The 14,651-nt window shown below is 41.7% G+C and overlaps 1 protein-coding gene across 3 annotated transcripts in view; it reads right to left on the reverse strand.

Moving 5' to 3' along the window:
- Positions 1-14,651, reverse strand: part of G3BP1 (G3BP stress granule assembly factor 1) — a 67,246-nt gene that overhangs the window by 1,233 nt on the left and 51,362 nt on the right. For 2 of the 3 annotated variants that reach the window (XM_040345120.1, XM_040345121.1), the window contains exons 2-11: positions 8,166-8,279; positions 7,655-7,736; positions 7,383-7,556; positions 6,112-6,202; positions 4,666-4,759; positions 4,132-4,345; positions 3,943-4,044; positions 1,735-1,846; positions 1,490-1,615; positions 27-136 (exon numbers count right to left, since the gene is read on the reverse strand). In XM_040345120.1, the coding sequence (XP_040201054.1) occupies positions 27-136; positions 1,490-1,615; positions 1,735-1,846; positions 3,943-4,044; positions 4,132-4,345; positions 4,666-4,759; positions 6,112-6,202; positions 7,383-7,556; positions 7,655-7,736; positions 8,166-8,279 (1,219 nt within the window). The remainder of the gene's footprint in view (positions 1-26; positions 137-1,489; positions 1,616-1,734; positions 1,847-3,942; positions 4,045-4,131; positions 4,346-4,665; positions 4,760-6,111; positions 6,203-7,382; positions 7,557-7,654; positions 7,737-8,165; positions 8,280-14,651) is intronic. The other variant, XM_040345122.1, reaches the window with a different exon arrangement.

Consider the following 14,651-nt stretch of genomic DNA (forward strand, 5'->3'; position numbering starts at 1 on the left):
ATGGTAGTCACATAGCTATGCCTTACCCGACTGCTCAGGATTTTCTGAACAGGCTCTGCATCATCAAATACAACAAAACCAAAGTTCGGAAGCTTTCCACCACTGTTTATACGAAGTTCAACAACGGTGCCATAAGCTAGAAATGAAAAACAAAAAAGGAATTAGCCCTAAGAAGTTTGAAACCCAATCTTGCAGCTCGTCTATGTGGATCCACATAGGAGTACCAAGTCTTAACCAACCATAGCATTCTGCCCACACCCCAGAACAACATCTCACCCCCCCCCCCCCCCCCCCGTATTGAAAAAGAGCAAAAGGGCTTAGAACTACTGCAGAGATGTTTGCTATAGTGGTCACTTGAACATATCTAGCCCTGCAAAAAAATATAAAAAATAAAATAACTCAAACCACACACAAATACACCTCCACTCTTTAGTAGAAAGAAAAAAAATCATACGAATCCAGATCTTTATTGAAATAGATTTTGATCCCCTAACCATGAAATCCATTCCTTGGGAGAAGAGACACATGGATTGTTATACTATTGCCCACAGTATGATATGGAAGGACTGGGGTCAAAAAACACCTACACATCCCCACATGGTCAGCCCCATATAATCCCATAAAGCAGCCCCAAGAGCATGACCCTCAAATTCCAAGAAAAGGACATTATACAAAAAAAAAAAAAAAAAATTCCCCTTTATGGTTCACTGAGGGACAAGAATTCAGAAACTGTCAGGACATCCAAAATCAGTTCAACTGATGGAAGCAGTGGCCAAGCACAAAAACAACATCCTGGAAGAGGTGCAAACCAACATAGGAGGCGCCAAGCCTCACCACCACCCTGTCCCTGTGTAGGTTAGAAAGGAAATGTGAGCAGGTCGCTAGGAGGTGGATGAGAGGAGCACCACCCACTTTACAGCAATGGATCAGGGCTGTCAACATTACACTTCCCTATAAAAAAGTGATGTACACCCGCAGGGGATGCCCGAAGAAATACAACAAGATATGGGACAGGTGGCTGGAAGACTCCTCCACTTGCACTGCAGTGGACTAGACGTTGCCCCCGCCCGCTGTCTGCCCACTCCCTCCATCCCCCCCCCCCCCCCCCCCCTGGTTTCCTTTAATTGCAGTTCTCATTGCCTGGCGACCCGCGGCCTATGCCACATCCACATCCTCTCCTGTTGCTTGTTCCCACTAATTCCCCACTTCCCCTTTTCTTTCTAGTGTATAATTATCATGCAAGTCTTTATGAATGTCAAATGGATATCACTTGTACTTGTAGTGCATGTTGCACTTATGACCCGTTTGTTCATCTATTTTTTCTTTATGCTCAATAAAAGTCGTTTTGATTTAAAAGAAAAAAAAAGAAAGGAAATGTGAGTGGAAAGGAGACCATACCCCTACAGAACAAGTGTCTACCAATAACTGGGTTTAAAAGAAAAAGAACAGTTTCAAAACATTTCATCTATTGAAAATGAAACAAACTTACTCTGAAAGAACTCCTTAAGTTCAGTCCTGTCCACATCATGCGGCAGATTGCCCACAAACAGTTGATGGCTGTCTGGGTATCGGTTAATGCGCCGTGTCTCCAACTCTCCTTGTTCACCCTCTCGTACTAAATAAAATAAAAATAAAAATAAATCACATGCAAAACATCTTAAGTGTGCGGGGGGGGGGGGGTCACATCAAAGAGATCACGACTATAATGAATGTCTTATTCAGAAATTTCTTTACCTGGTCTGGGCCCTGCCCGGGGAGGTACTATCATAGTCCTCTGTTCTCTGACTCTTTGATCTCTCTGTGGTGGTCTCTGTATTTGGTTTTCAGTTTTAGCTTCAGGTCGGGGCTATAAAAGAATGAGGAAACAATTATTACTGTACAATGCAATTATCTTTATGATCTCTGCTGTTACATTGATTTAGCTGGTGAATGGAAGCCCATGACTCAAACTGTCCTCCTGGCATAGCCAGCATCAATGCCTTGAACAGTTCTGGCGTACTTAAAACAAAAAAAAACAACAACCCCACATTCTTGGTATAAGGCCATCTTATATCCAGTCGCCGGGACACAAAAAAGTGCCCTTACAACACCCTCACACATGTCTATCCATGCACAAATTTTGTATGATAAAAAGGAAAATTAGTTTGTCAGACCGTGTTTTGTGTTCCTTTGTTTAGTTTCAGACCTTTGTAAGCTGCAAAACTAAAAACTGGCTACAGACTAGGAAACCTGGAAATTGTATGCTTATTGGCTTATTATGGCTCTAAACTGAACTAATTTTAAATTGGTAATCCTGTAAACACTTCCTAAACCTGGGTTATTTTTCACTCCTCCATTGTATCTATGGCGGGAACCATGGTGGTCAACCTAGGCTGTTCCCCTCATATGGGCTGTAGTGTTGGAGATGTGAATATTTTTGCCCAGACCTACACTTCAGCTCTTTACATATACACCCTTTATGAACTATAAAAAATGTTTACTTTGGCTCATCTGGCAAAAAAAAAAAAAAAAGGCACGGCTAATAAGGGGGTCAATCCTACACCAATTAGATTACAGAGCAATTTCTGTACAAATACCTTGTGCAAGTCAGATGACCCCCCCTCCTCTTCAGCTCTGGCCAGATTAGCGGCTGAGCTAAGTGACAGCACCTCACATGTCCTGGTCAGCTTTCTCACACTCTTCCCTCAGGCCATGCGGTGTGGAGCTGTCCATCAGGAAAATGATATGCCCCACAGGCGTTGCTGTAGCGACGCAAGCAGCTGGGAGGTTTACACCCACACAGTAAAATTGTGTGTAGAAAAGATGGAGCATGCACACCCTGGCAACACTGCAGAAGCTCTATGATCCCGTTAGGTGAAATCGATTTAGACAAAAATCTCCCCCCCCCCCCAGGACCAGCGCTGACACCGCCCCGGTCCTGCGGGCAGGAATTTTTAGGCGAGGCCGTGGCACGGCCTAGTCCACGTGGCCGGACGCCGCAGACTTGCCTAAAAACTACTGCCCGCAGCTCCTCAGGAGCATTAAAAACGCAACACACTGATGGTGTGAACAATTACATAGCATTTAAAGAGGGCCATTTTACATGCCCTTTTGACATGCCAAGTAGGTGCATTTTAGTTCAGCAAAAGCACAGATGTGAACAGGCTCTAAATACAAAGAATTAATGCAACAAGGTTTTATCCCTCTGCCCTGCATTGTGTAAGACTATTATTTTTATTTCCTTTCCCCTTTTTAAAATACACACACCCCAACTAATAGCTACTGCATTTACACAGCAACTCCCAGCCATCATTTTGAAGCCAGGAAATGCACAGGTGGAATGGCAGAAGGGCAGGGTATACTACACGCCTGGACTACTTTGATGAAGTGTAGCATGCTTAAAGTCCACAAATTATTAACTATAACCTAGCTCATTCTGACCCAGCATCTAAAGTTGGAAGAAACATGTAAAAAAAAAAAAATGTAATTTACATAACAGAGCCAGAATAACTAGGGGGCAGAGGAAGCTTGTGTTTTGCTTGCATCCATCCATGGGTATCACAGTAGAATTGAGATGAAATGAGCAGAGCAAACAAAAATTAGGGAAATTCAGACCTTCCATTCTATGGCATGCCAAGTATATTTTTCCACACACACACACACACACACACACACACACACACACACACACACTAGTGAATTTACTCTGAAAACAAAAACACCACTGAAGAACTACAACTTTAATGGGCAGGAGGAGTGGGTACTGCAGTGGTTGGTACTAGAGTGGAAGAATCTGTCATTCTGAGACTCAACCAAAAAAGCCCCCGACTTCCATCTCAACTCCCCAGCAGCTCACAAATACTGTTTTTTATTTTTGCGTTAAGGCTGCAAGAATCCAGTAAAACTGGACAACTAGCAAGTCTTATTTCAAGATAAAAATGTGACAAAAACGTCTAAGTTTACCTGTGACGGTTGAACTTTGACAACGTGGGGAGGGATTCCAGACACTGGGACAGCACCACTAGGTGGGAGATTTTTGCTTGTCACAGAGGCCCAGGAAAACGTCTAAGGCGGTTAAGAGAGCTAACAGTTAATAACAGTTATTAAAGTACTTCTAAAAAGACAAGCTAAATCAATAGGAATGCAATTTACCCTAGAGTCCTCATGTACTGCTGGTGCGGGGTCTGCAGGAAGTGGGGATGGGCTCTTTTCCAGCACCTCTTCCTCTTCTGGGGCTGGTTCCTCAGAGACAGGTTCACACTTTTCTTCCACCACCTCTGGCTCTGGATCCTGCTCAGGTTCAGGCTCTGGTTCAGGTTCTGGTTCTACTATCTGTTCTTCCAGTGGTTCATCCAAATCATTGTTACTAAAAATAGGATTAGTTGTATACAATTCAGGTAAAGATCATCAATGTCTATAAAGTCTGTTTGCAAGAACCAAATCTGAAACTCAAGAAGACTAGAATATACAACGCAAATAATTCAGTTCACAAAGCAGAAAGACGCTCAACTGACTTTTGAGATGTCAAATTGACACGCACAGTATTAAAAATAAAGAAGCTTCTCCTCAAGTAAAACTTTGTGAATTTAGCAATGCTATATCTAAAAAAAATTAAGAGCATTTCTTACAGGACACATTGTGCATGCATTACATATTCCATTAAAGTAAAGCAGAGATAACAGTTACCTGCCAGACTGGTCATAGTATGCACCATCATCTGTGGCAACTACTTCTGGAGTCTGCTGCCTTTCCTCAGGCTCATCTACTTCCTCATCTGATTCTAGAACACAGAAATCAAAAAAATAAGGGGCGGGAAGAAGTTAAAGCACATTACCTACAACTTTTTTTTTTTTTTCTGTAACAGAGAATGAACTATATAATACAATTATACACATGCACACAGTTGTGCTGTTAAGTTTACATACCCTGGGCGAATTTATGATTTCTTGGTAATTTTTCAGAGAATATGAATGACAACACAATTTTTTTTTTCCACTCATTGTTAGTGTTTTGCTGAAGCCATTTGTCATCATGAATCGTGTTTACTTCTTTCTAAATCATAATGACACCAGAAACAACCCAAAATTACCCTGATCAAAAGCTTACATACGGGTGGTTTTGTCCTGATAAGTTGACACAGAGGTTTGAATGGCTATTAAAAGATAACCATCCTCACCTGTGATTTGTTTGGGGGCGGGGGAAGAGCGAGGGTAAAAGGTAAATTGGTTTCTGGACACCTGACAGACCCCTTGTGTCTTTCATCCAGTGCTGCACAACTTTTCTAGATTCTGAGTCATGGGGAAAGCAAAAAGAATTGTCAAAGGACCTGTGGGAAAAGGTAGTTGAACTGTATAAAACTCTGATTTCAACAGAACCCGTCATTTCCCACTTCTCTATTAAACCACGTTCAGGTAGACCAACTAACATTTCAGCCACAACTGTCAGGAAAATTTGGGATGCAAAGAAAAACCCACAAATAACTTCAGGTGAAATGCAGGGCTCTGAAAACATGTGGGGTGGCAGTTTCAAGATGCATAATAAGGAGGCACTTGAAGAAAGATGGGCTGCATGTTTGCGTCGCCAGAAGAAAGCCATTACTACGCAAATGCCACAAAGTATCCTGCTTACAATACACCAAACAGCACAGAGACAAGCCTCAAGCCTTCTGGCACAAAGTCATTTGGAGTGATGAAACCAAAATTTTGCTTTTTGCCACAACCATAAACGCTACATTTGGAGAGGAGTCAACAAGACCCATGATGAAAGGTACACCATTCCTACTGTGCAACACAGAGGTGGATGAAATGAAAGTGAAAAAACGGGAAGCTTTACAACCACTTTAAGCTGTCATTGATGTTAAAAGGGGGCAACTTTTGATCAGAGTAATTTCTGTTAAAATTATGAAAAAAATAAATAAAAAAACACAACTGACTCATAATAAATGGCTTCAGTCAAACACTAACCATGTGTGAAGAAAAGTTTGTATTATTTATAGTCTCTGAAAAATGGTCAAGAAATCAAATTCTGCTAGAGTATGTAAACTCACGAGCACAACACTGTATGAGAAAGAGAGATAGACATCTATCAATCTATATACTCCAATGTCATAGGAAGGAATTAGAAACTACATACCTTCTGGGGGCTCTGTATCAGAGTCGCCAAAAACTTCATCTTGGTAACGGAAAATGTCATTGTGGACATAAAATTTGTTTGCCACAGAACCCTAAATAGGAAAAAAAATTAAATAAAAATTAAAACAAATTTAAATCACGAAAAAAAAAAGTCACAAATCATAAAAATGTGAAACTTGCGTGAACCACTGACATTTTCCTGGAAACCATGAACTTGGCTAGAGTTCAAATTTACCTAATCACTACAATACTGAGAGAGATAGATAAAGAACACACACACACACACACACACACACACCCTCGTATTGAGGTGGTTATAGTCGGGATCACAGTCATGGGACCATTTATTTTTTTCTGCCAGTGATTCTCTTTAATAAAAGTGATCCGAACCTGTTGCTTTTCCTGGCCTCTGACATCCCATTGGGGGGCTGGGACTGAGCTTGCGTGTGGCATCGGCTGCACTGAACAGAGAGAGTAATGGGGGAATGGAACGTTCCTCCCTCTGAGATCAGAAAACAGAAGCGACAATAAGTCACTTACAGGTTATTTATAAGCAGTTACAGGTTTGTACCGAGTTTAAATCGACTGCTTTGGAGGCATGAAGAGTGAGATGGGGTCTCAAAGGTCCCAGATCTACCCCTAAAAAGGTCCCGTCACGGCCCATGCTATCTCTCTATTTACATATTTACTCTATTTACATAATAATAAATCAGATTTAAACATGTAGGAAAAAAATTGGCCTGGGGGTAAAGTAATTAACGTATGTTTTTAAGAAATCCCTTTTAGATAGCTGCTGCAGTTACACACTAACCCATTTTACAAATATGTGGTAAAAGCATCTTTGGGTTCCAAAGAGGTCAATACCAGAATAAAAACACATCAGCCAGCATTTTAATAGGTATTCAAAAAGGAGATGCTGGCAGCTATAAGGATTATTCTCATGGGGCACACAAACAAGACAGGTAGTCGCAGGGCACCTTAAAAAAAGATTTAGCAACACCTGTGCATATTAAAGCTGCATAAAGATTATTATGCAACAAGAAGTCTGTTGTACTGGAAATTAGAAGGGAGCAAGCCAATTGGAAGTTAGAACCTTCCTTTTGACTAAACCTATTGCCATCAGTATTCCAGTACATTCTACATGGAGGATTCTCCAACATCAGACTGAAATACCTTGGGAAATCTGACAAAATAGAAACAGGGAGGGAGAACAATTTTAACGGTTTCACATACCAAACCTAGTAAAATAGTGCTGCAAGGCAGGTTATTTACCTCTGGTGCCAAAACAAAGGTCTGCATAAAGCGCCGCATAGGTTGTCGGTTGTTGGACAGCTCTCCCATGACTTGTACCACGACCCCATCATTAAGAGTGGCATGGGCATCAACATGGCGGATCTTTGTTCGACAGTCCTTAAAATTCAAGGACATGACTTTTTTATGGATTTCCTGTAGAACAAAATATTTTAGTGCTCCTACATGAAAGGAAAAAAAATAAATATCCCCCTCCCCCTGTACAGAACTATTTCAATTTATATAATACTTACAGCTTGCCCATAGACGGCATCTGCTGGTTTTCCATTGGTGTCCAAGCCACCATGAACATACGAAGAACTTTTGCCATAGAACCTAACAAAAACAATAATGAAAACAGTCTCAAACATATTTCAACCTCATTGTTTATGGTTTTGTTTTTTTTAAAAAGGGAGACCAGACCGTCAGCGAGGTAAAAACCGCTTGATAGCAAGAAAAACAGCCTTCAGTATAACCCTTAAACTAGAACACCAGTCAACCCCTCTCCCCAACCCCATTAATGTCTGAACATCAGGGAAGAATCAGAACTTATGTCAAGTCCTTAATACTGCCATTTGCATCATCATTAGGGGAGATGCACACACCGTTTGTCCAGCTGAAGACAAAAAGGGCAAAGCTATACATTTACAATTTTCAGGGAAAACAGGAGAGAAGTTTCTCTATTGGGGACATTTGCTTCAGTGATAACCATCAAGGTGCGATTTGCCCACACACCTGTGCAAGGAAGACCAACACAAGACCTACCTATGCAAAAAGTCTGGTGCTTGGTTAAGGAGGGTATAATATTGCCTCACAAACTCCCGCCCGACAAGCAGGGGACTTGGCTTCTCCATCACCATTTCTTTGGTCAACTGAAATCTGAAAGAAAAGAAAGGACATAAAAAGATCAACAAGTGTCAAAACATATCCTTTAACAGTTAACATTGACGGTCTGGTAGCTTTGAGTTCCTGCAGGGGTGTCTCTGCATTAGCATCATTACCTAAAAATAGTAGAATATTCAGGCCACCATGTTTTCCCACCTATCACAGTTTAAAAAAAAAAAAATCAAACCTGATGTGGGAAGGCTCTAGACAGCACAAGTCTTAGACCCCCTTTCAGAGAAACTTGTTTTCAGGCGTTTTTTAGCGCAAAAATCTTCCAGGGGTCTAGTGGTTAAATAAAAAGAGATTGTTTCAAAATTAGCTTGAATCAACATTAAAGCGGGGGTTCACCCTTAGAGGGCACTTTTCCTCCTTAGATTCCTGCTCGTTTTTACTAGGGGAATCGGCTATTTATTTTAAAATATGTGCAGTACTTACCCGTTTACGATATGCATCCTCTCCGTCGCTTCCGGGTATGGGCTTCGGGAATGGGCGTTCCTTCTTGATTGACAGGCTTCCGACGGTCGCATCCATCGCGTCACGATTTTCCGAAAGAAGCCGAACGTCGGTGCGCAGGCGCAGTATAGAGCCGCACCGACGTTCGGCTTCTTTCGGCTACGAGTGACGCGATGGATGCGACCGTCGGAAGCCTCTCGGAAGGCTGTCAATCAAGAAGGAACGCCCGCTCCCGAAGACCCATACCCGGAAGCGACGGAAGAAGATGCAGCTCGAAAACGGGTAAGTACTGCTCATATTTTAATACAAATAGCCGATTCCCCTAGACCGAACGAGCAGGAAGCTAAGGGGAGAAATTTTTTTTTTTTTTACAAATGGGTGAACTCCCGCTTTAAATAAACCTGGCCAGATATGCAGGAGTTTTTGTCCACCTCTTACGAGAGATGGACTGCTACGCTGTTCTGAAACCACAGTACAGTAAAACCTTGGTTTGAGTGTAACTTGGTTTGAGAGCGTTTTGCAAAACAAGCAAAATGGTTTTAATAAATTTTACCTTCATATACAAGCGATGTCTTGATATAAGAGTAGTGTCATGTCAAAACTGAATATAAAAAAGAGGGGCCTCCAAGAGTAGCAATATGGTTACATTTAATGAAGGTACAACATTTAGCAACTTATTGCTACACTTAGAGGTGCCTCTCTTCTCTTTTATACTCTGTAAAAAAAATGCTTTGATATACAAGTGCTTTGGATTACAAGCACGTTTCTGGAACGAATTATGCTTAAAAACCAAGGATTTACTGTACATGGGGGGGGGGGGGAGAGAGAGAGAAACACCCCCCATTGTGCTACGAATTACTCCAAATCAGGGTTTGACAAATTTGCTTGGAATCTAGGAGCCAGCTAAAAAAGTAAGAAGCCAGAAAACACGCCCCATCCCGCCGAGCTTGCGCGCAGAAGCAAACGCATACGCGAGTAGCGCTCGTATATGTAAACGGTGTTCAAACCACACATGTGAGGTATCGCCTGATTGGTAGAGCGAGAGCAAAAATTATAGCCCTAGACCTCCTCTGTAACTCAAAACATGCAACCTGTAGCATTTTTTAAACGTCGCCTATGGAGATTTTAAAGGGTAAAAGTTTGTCGCCATTCCACGAGCGGACGCAATTTTGAAGCGCGATATGTTTGGTATCTCGGCGTAACATTATCTTTCACAATATAAAAAAAAAAAAAAATTGGGCTAACTTTACTGTTGTCTTATTTTTATAAAAAAAAAAATGTATTTTGTACCAAAAAAGTGCGCTTGTAAGACCGCTGCGCAAATACGATGCGACAGAAAGTATTGCAACGACCGCCATTTTATTCTCTAGGGTGCGATAGATATAATCTATCTAATGTTGGGGGTTCTAATTAGAGGGAAGGATATATACAAAAGAAGGTGTAGCGCTAGAGAAACAGTTCGTAAGTAAACAATGAATAAAACATTTTATTCATTGTTTACTTTCTCTAGCACTACACCTTCTTATGTATATTTTATCTGAGGGATTTGAAATTTGACCCTGGTGTTCAGCGGCTTACATTTGGGTTTTTGCACCGTATATATATATATATATATATATATATATATATATATATATATATATATATATATATATATATAAGCATAGGCCTGCAGAAAGCTGCAGCCTGAATTACTGGCCGGAGGCGATTGCGAGGTGGGGGGGCACGGAGACACAGGTAATTAAGGCCGCGGCTTTGCAGCCTTCTGCAGGCCTAAGCTTCCTTCCCCAGGAGCCAGGTCGCTAATTCTATACGCTATTGTGACTGAGCGCCCGGATTTTTGCCAAATCCTGCTCTAAATTCATTAAGCGTTGGTAACAAAAGTACGCCTGCTGCTGTCAGTGAAATCCTGTGAGAAGGGACAAGGGGATGGGATCAAGCTGCTCAGCTTGTGTCTATGGACACGCAACCTGGCTTGGGAGCACGCCCAAATGTGTGCCATCATAGGAAGCAGCTTCCTATGGGGGCACATGTAAAGGAGGCAGAGCAGAGTGTCGGCAAGGGACTCGAGAATAAGAGTCAAGTGGCTGAGCCAAGTGCATAGAGTTCAACTTAGGTGTTCCAGCCGCTTTCTTTTTTTTTTTGTAAAGTCAGAAGCTTCAAACACTGTAGCTGCTGACTTTTAATGACACTTACCTGTCCAGGGAGCCTGTGATGTCACCCCCCCCCCCCCCCCCCCCAAGCCTTGCGGCTTCACTGCCCGTTTTCTACTGCACGAGTCGCGCTGCACTTTGTGAACGTGCGGCTGTCTTCTGGGGGGACACAGGTCACAGAAGACAGCGTGCCCCATTTCCCAGGAGGCAACGTGAGGATGAGGAGCTCCGGAGAAGGAAGTGGCAGATTAGGAAGACTGACTTTTTTTTTTTTTTTTAAGGGTGGACCTCCGCTTGAAATCTGCTCAAGAAGAAGCAAAAGTGTAGACCAAACTAGATGTAGTCTCTGTCAAATAACCCAGCTGGCTACCAACAGGCTAATGCTCGATAATCACTTTACACATATCTACACACCCACACTTCAATACCGGGCCTTTTCACCCCCTTCCTGCCCAGACCAAATTTAGTTTTCAGCACTGTCTCACTCTGAATGACAATTGCGCGGTCGTGCGACGTGGCTCCCAAACAAAAATGTGTATGTGTGTATAATATATATATATATATATATATATATATATATATATATATATATATATATATATATATATATATATATATATATATATATATATATATATACATATATATACATATATATATATATATATACATATACATATATATATATATATATATATATATATATATATATATATATATATATATATATATATATACATATACATATATATATATATATATATATATACATATACATATATATATATATACATATACACACACACACACACACACACACACACATACACACACAACCACACACACACAACTCTCCAACAAACCATGATCACAATAAGGGCCCTTTCACACTTATACGACTTGTCTCACGATTTTGGACTGTAAAAATCGTATGACAAGTCATTCTCCATTATTTTCAATGACTACCATTCATACTGGCACGACTTTTAGTGCCGACTTCAAAGTAGTCTTTGCACTACTTTGGTCCGATTTTGATGCCACTTACACAGGCATTCATTGAAATTGCGGCCGTGAATCTCGGCAAAATCGCAGCCGCGAAATCGCAGTGAAATCGTGCGACTTTGAAGTCGTACAAGTGTGAAAGGGGGCTTAGTTTGTTCAAGAATTGTATTCGTGATTTACTGAGATCCCAAATCAATCATAAGCTGCTTTCACCTTGGGCTATATGTAGGGAATATCTAGCTCTTGAAGCAAGCCATGCCACTAAAACCATAAATCACACAGCCCAAGTATTCCTTGCAGGACTGAATGTCTGGGTTTTGGAAGACAAGACATAAGCTACAATCTGTTATAAGACTGCACCTGCTGCTACTGTAGCACTTGCCATCTGTTTTTACTCTAGAGTTGGCACATCCTAACCTGAGGTAGGCAAAAGTTCACAAAAAATAAGCAGTGCATTTTTTGACACTGACATTCTATGAATTTTCCCACTGAAAGACAATTAGAAAAGCTTCCATAACTTCCATAAACAGAAGTTGCCAGACAGCGCTTACTCATGAAGCCATGTAGTGACAAGATCCCCCCCATTTAATCCAAGTGATTTTTGTGTATGTATGTCTGAAATGTGCATGGTGGATATCTCCCTACATTTTTTACTCCTAGGTCAAAGCTGTGGTAGCTCAAATCAAGACTTTCTGTACCAGAAGAATGCAAGAGTCATGAACAGTTACTTTATTTTCCATAAGTGCACTTATCCTTTAGTGACCATGCAAATAGACCACACATTGGACAATAAGGTAAGCCATTACACAGTCAGGGAAGTAAAGAACATTACAGTCTGTATCAACAGCACAATTTTTGGTAAAGTCACTTTTAGTACAGAAAAAAAAAAAAAAGCGCATTGCTCAATGGTTATCTGGAGTTAATCTGTTAAAACAAGGAAAGCCTAAATGGTCTATATTCAAACACAATCTTAAATCAAACCACAGGAGAGAAAAATGCAGGCTAGAGTGAAACATGCTACAACTGAAAGTCTATCTACAGAAGGACAGGCTATTTATGGCAACTGGAAATAACTTGTTCTCAAATTTCTATGAGCTGCTACGTTATTCATGGCAAGCCAGGAAAATAAAAGCGCAAAAGATGGTCGCTACGAATATCAAGTTAGATTAGAAGTAATTATTATTATTTTTTTTTAAAGCTTCAAAGCACATTGGCCAATATACAGGTGCATCTCAAAAAATTTGAAGAAGATCAAGAAGTTGTTTCAGCAATTCAATAAGTGAAACTAAAATATTTTATATAGATGCGTTACACACAGTGATACATTTCAAGAATTCCCTCCTTTTAATTTTGAGGATTATGTCTTACAGCTAGTGAAAACCCCAAATTCAGCATCTCAGAAAATTTTGATTACATAAAACCAATAAACAAAAAGATTAGTACAGAACTGTTGGCTTACTGAAAAGTATGTCCATGTACAGTATAGTATGCACGCAATACTTGGTCAGGGTCCCTTTGCATGAATTACTACATCAGTGCAGGGTGGCATGGAGGTATGTGGCACTGCTGAGGTGTTAAAGCGGTTCTCCACCCTAAAGTGAAGTCCCGCTGATCGGAACCCTCCCCCCCCCCTCCGGTGTCACATTTGACACCTTTCAGGGGGAGGGGGGTGCAGATACCGGTCTAAAGACAGGTATTTGCACCCACTTCCGGCATTCACGGGCAAAAGACGGGCATTGCGTCACATCCCGTCGCCCCCCCCCCCCCCGTTGTGTGCTGGGAACACTCGGCTCCCAGCTTACAGCGGGAGCCAATCGGCGGGCGCGGCGCGACTCGCGCATGCGCCGTAGGGAACCGGGCAGTGAAGCCGCAGCGCTTCACTTCCTGGTTCCCTCAGCGTGGATGGAGGGGGGAGCAGCAGGGTGATGAGAGATCGCTCGTCATCTGCTGTGGACGGCGCTGGACTCCAGGACAGGTAAGTGTCCTTATATTAAAAGTCAGCAGCTGCAGTATTTGTAGCTGCTGGCTTTTAATATTTTTTTTGTGGAACATCCGCTTTAAGCTTGTCTGCATTGTTGGGTTTCATCTTCTTGACAATACCCCATAGATACTCTATGGGGTTTAGGTCTGACGAGTTGGCTGACCAATCAAGCACAGCGGTACCATGATCGTTAAACCAGGTATTTGTACTTGGTCAGGTGCCTACTAGAAAATAAAATCAACATCTCCATAAAAGCGGTCGAATTTCCTGGTAGACGGCTGCGCTGACTTTGGACTTCATAAAACACAGTAGACCAACACCAGCAGATGACATGGCTTCCCAAATCACTGACTAGGGTTGTCCCAATAGTATCGTTTTGGGACCGATACTGAGCATTGGGGGGGGGAATGTACTTGTACTCGGTCTTAGAAAAGTGGCATCGGGACAACCCTATCACTGACTGTGAAAAATTTTGCATTTCATTTGAAAACCAGAGTCGGGAGGAAGAGTGGAGAGTCACAGAACTCAAGTTGCATGAGGTCCAGTGTGAAATTTTCAGTCAGTGATGGATTGGGAAGCCATGTCATCTGCTGGTGTTGGTCTGTGTTTTATAAAGTCCAAAGTCTGCGCAGCCCTCTACCAGGAAATTCTAGAGCACTTCACGCTTCTCTCTGCTGACCAGCACTATGGAGATGCCGATTTCATTTTCCAGCAGGACTTGGCACCGCCCAAACTGTCAAAAGTACCAATACCTGGTTTAAGGATCATGGCATCACT

The sequence above is a fragment of the Rana temporaria genome, chromosome 3, assembly GCF_905171775.1.
Source record: "Rana temporaria chromosome 3, aRanTem1.1, whole genome shotgun sequence".
Taxonomy (NCBI): Eukaryota; Metazoa; Chordata; class Amphibia; order Anura; family Ranidae; genus Rana; species Rana temporaria.